Source organism: Camelus ferus, chromosome 4, assembly GCF_009834535.1.
Source record: "Camelus ferus isolate YT-003-E chromosome 4, BCGSAC_Cfer_1.0, whole genome shotgun sequence".
Lineage (NCBI taxonomy): Eukaryota > Metazoa > Chordata > Mammalia > Artiodactyla > Camelidae > Camelus > Camelus ferus.
The window spans coordinates 55,377,116-55,381,719 of NC_045699.1; the positions used below are offsets into that span (position 1 = coordinate 55,377,116).

At 40.5% G+C, this 4,604-nt stretch overlaps 1 protein-coding gene across 1 annotated transcript; it reads right to left on the bottom strand.

Annotated features, from left to right (window-relative positions):
• Positions 1-1,643: 1,643 nt before the first annotated feature.
• Positions 1,644-2,579, bottom strand: LOC102504468 (olfactory receptor 2K2). Its single transcript, XM_006178173.1, has one exon. It carries the CDS (start codon positions 2,574-2,576, stop codon positions 1,644-1,646), a length of 933 nt encoding a protein of 310 aa, XP_006178235.1. The 5' UTR covers positions 2,577-2,579.
• Positions 2,580-4,604: the final 2,025 nt, after the last annotated feature.

Below are 4,604 nucleotides of genomic sequence, written 5' to 3' on the forward strand. Positions count from 1 at the left end.
ATAGTTGGGTTGAAAAGGTTGCGGTATCTCAGAGAAATAATTACTGCTAGATGAAAGCTTCCTGGTCAGCAGTCCCTTACCATCTTAAAACCATCCACTCAGGGCTTGTTTCCATCCCTCACCATCATACGTCTCTTGGCCACAACATCTGGCACCAAATTCGTCCCCTTGTTCCATCACCAGAATTTTGCCACATGATTATTTCAAGTGTCTCTCTACGTGGGCTACACGTCCAGGAATGTGCAACAGAAGCCCTAGGTCTAAGGGAAAGGTCTTCGGGTTAAACAACCCCGAACTCAATGTCTAACACTAAAAGTTTTTTAGGTCTTTCTTATTTTGAAATGTATCAAGTGCGTCAACCTTCCTCCACTCAAACCCTCTCCCCTTCGCAACTCTAGACGTGGAGGTAGACAAGCCAGAATGTGCACGTGGAAGCAGAAAAGAAACAGGAGGGATAAAAAGGAAAAGGAGAAAGGGAGAAATAAATGCTAATCCTATTTTCTTTGGGAATGACAGATTTTCACTGGAAATAATGTCTCAAAGTATGGTCATCTCATGACCTATATCAGAAAGTCTTGGGGATCTATTATGAATGCAGATTATCAGGACCCTACCCTGCTACTGAATCAGAGTATCTGAGAGGAGGGGCCCCGAATCTACATTTTTAAGAAGCCATATTTTCATACAAATAAAAGATTTAAAACTATTCATCTATGTATTATCTCTATAATTTCTGGATATTTATAAAGCAATATATACCTCACTGCACATGCTGTTTCTTCTTAATTTTCCCAAGTGGTACTTATTTCTCAAATAAAGCAATTTGTTGAAAGCTCATAAATTTATTAGTTTACTGAATGACTGCTGTAAACATAAAAGGCACAAAATAATAGGAATCCATGCCCTTGTGAAGTCAATCATCCAATGAAGAAAAAAGACAGACAGGAATGAAAAAAGACCCAATCAGTGTATGGGTGGTATGCTGGCATAGAAACGGATACAATGTGTACAAGGATCTAGGTGCTTAGAAAGCAAGGTTGGCAAGTGAGAAAATTAAGTGGGCATTGGCTGCCTTACTCGGAAAGTCAAGAGTTCTAATGAGGTTTGAATGAGGAAGGGTAATTAGGAAGCCACACAGTGTGCAGCACAAGCTCTGGCGAACAAGTCCAACGGACTGAGGGTCACAGTTCTGGTTCTCCAACTGTGTGATGCTGAGTAAGCCTTTTAATAGCTCATCAATTCTGTCTTCTCGCTTGCGTAACCAAGGCCAATCTCTATTGTTTCTTTGTTCCTTTATGTTCCCATCTCATTCTGGGAAGGATTTAAGGCAGAGAAAGACAGACAAGTTCCCTCCTGGCATCAACATTCACTGACTCTAAATTTATCCAAGTTTCCTTCTGGAGCAAACGTGTGATGACTCTAAAGCCCAACACTTCTTACAATTATAAAACAGAAAAGACAGAAATTACCGCTAAATGCAAACTGGAACCTCCTACCATCCACAGGCAATCATTCTGTGTACCCCGCTTTATCACAACTGTAAAATTACAGAGCTAAGGTTCAAGTCAGTGTTCTAAGGGTGAGGACATCGTTGTGAATTTCCTGATAAAACCACAGGTACCCAGTCAGAGACTTTCCTGTGTTTAACACACAGATATTTTGCCCAGTACTTTTTTCACGGCATCTTTGACTTCCTTGTTCCTTAAACTGTAAATTATGGGGTTCAGCATAGGGGTAAGCACTCCATAAAGCAACGAGATGATTTTATCTATTTCTTGGGAGCCTGATGAAGAAGGCTTAAGGTACATGGAGAGGGCAGCCCCGTAATACAAGCTCACCACAGTCAAGTGGGCGCCACAGGTAGAAAAGGCTTTGTTTCTTCCCTCTGCTGAGCTGATTCTCAGAATAGTGGAAAGGATGAAGATGTAGGAGATGCAAATGAAGAGCATGGGGATGGGCAGAAGGAGCACGCTGACCACCAGCACGATTGTGTCCATGAGCAGTGAACTTGTGCAAGCCAACTTCAGCACTGCCAGAATTTCACACGTGAAGTGATCGATGAGATTCCTGCAGAGGGGTGTCCGCAGGGCGAGGCCAGTTTCCAGCAGGGCCGTCAGAGAGCCCGTCACCCAGGAGACGGTGGCCATCTGCACACAGACCTGCCTGTTCATGACGATGGGGTACCTCAGCGGGTTGCAGATGGCCACGTAACGGTCATATGCCATCACAGCCAGGAGCACGCACTCCGTGGAACCCATGGCAAGGGACAGGTACATCTGCACCGCACACCCAGAAAAGACAATGGTTTTCTGGGATGACAGCAAGTTCACCAGCAAAGTGGGGATAGACGCAGATGTGTAGCAAATATCCATGAAAGAGAGATTTCCAAGGAACAAGTACATGGGAGTTTGAAGGCGTGAATCTAGGACAGTGATTAAAATAAGAGTGCTGTTGCCTACAAGGGTTATCAGATACATTACAAGGCTGAGGACAAAGAGAACGATCTCTAACTCTGGGTATTGAGAAAAACCCTCCAGGAAAAAAAAGCTCCAGATGGTGAGGTTTCCCCTTTGCATTTCCTTCCTTCTGTTTGTTTCATTCCAGGACACAAAGAGATGGACAAAGTATAATGCTCATTGAGTTAGGAAAACACTTCTAAACTTATTTTCACTATTATGAACATAATTTTACCACAAGAAATCACAGGATAGTATGTCTATCGACCTAAGTGTGGGGTGGGGCAGGGGGAGGGGAACGGGTTTGATCTACATAAAAAGTTGATTCTTTCGTGACAAAATTTAGAAAAGAGTGAATCTGAAAGCAAAAATAAACAAATTTAATGTGTGAATCTCTGCTCATAATCCTCTGCTTGGCAGGCAGCAGGTTTTCAGTAAAGATTTGGAAGTACTGAGTGATGAAAAATATGAAAGAACACTGAATAAATCATTGAGCACAAATTAGAAAAGTAAGTCAGGTAAATGAGGACAAGAAAGTACATTTGTAAAACAGAAACCAATAATGATCTGCACTGGAAGAAGAGGAGGCAAGTTCAAAGAAAGAAATAAATGAATTTTAAACTAACACCTATGGAGTTCTGGGTCTATATGAACTCTGTCTTTCCCAGCTAACAGCTCAGAGGTCCAAACACTTGTTTCAAAAATGAGGACACTGTTTGAAGCATTGTAGATACCCATCCTGATTACATTTAAGAGCCAGGTTACAAGTCACCCAAAATAACCTGCTTCATTTAAACACTATGACATCCATTGTACAGTTTCATTCATTATTGGGACCCACACCTTTGTAAATACGTGAACAGTTCTAAAAATTATACCCAGGCAATACTCTCATTATACATTAAGACCTATGAAGATCCAGGAAATGCAGAAATTAAACTTCCTTTAAAAATTATTTTTAGGGTGGGAAGGGACAGACTGAGAGTTTGAAACTTGTAGATACTGACAGGCATATGCAGAATAGATAAACAAGATTATACTGTATAGCACAGGGAAATATATACAAGATCTTGTGGTAGCTCACAGTGAAAAAGAATGTGACAATGAATATATTTATGCTCATGTAAAACTGAAAAATTGTGCTCTACACTGGAAATTGGCACAACATTGTAAACTGACTATAACTCAATAAAAAAAATTATCTTTAAATCTCTTTGCAACCATTTGGAGGGTGTTATGCTTAGTGAAATAAGTCAGACAAAGACAAATATCGTATGATACCACTTATATGTGGAGAATAAAAACTCAAACTAGTGAATATAACAAAGTAAGATTATAAATCATCTAATTATATACAAGACACTTAAGGTTTATTTATTTCTTTTTTTACATTTCACATTATTAACCCCCAAAAAAGTTACAAAAACTTACCTTGCTTATGCACTGACACTGCTCTTTCTTAGCATCAATCTTTTTCCTTTCCCCACTAGCTCTTTCCTTTATCTTTTCAAATATGCTTGTTCTTAAAAACTCCTCTCATTGTCATGCTGCACAAAGCAAACTGCCATCCTATTTTTTTGCTCTTTCTTTCGTAGGTAAACTCCTCAGTTATACAGTTTATCTTAACAGTTTATCAGTCTCCATTTTCTTATCACCAATGTCCTTTTCCCAATGTCTCAACTTCAGTCAATATTATCATTTGCCTCCCAGTTCTCCATATTTAAAAAGCTGGCACAGATGGTGCTGGTGAAAATGATAAGGCTGTGGGCAGCAGCTTATGCCACGCCCCTCCAACAGCGGTGTGATATTTTTCAAATACTTTTCATGATATGACATTACTATCTCTGGCTTCTCCCCCACTGTATCTCATATCTAGCCTATTAGCCAATCCTTTCATTTTTTTTTTTTTTTCTGTTTTAGTCACCAGTCCCCAAGCAGCTTACACTGTAGGACCAAACGTTATGAGTAATGCTGAGTACTCCCTGAGTACTCCCTGGCGTACCTCTCAGTCCTACTCCTCTCTGTGGTACTCGAGTGCACAGAGCTTTCGCTTTTCTTCCGAGAGCTCCATCTTTCCTGCATCACAGTAGTTAGTTCTTACCCACTTGTTAGTTAACGGATTATTTCTGAGGGTCTTCTCTGCCAGGC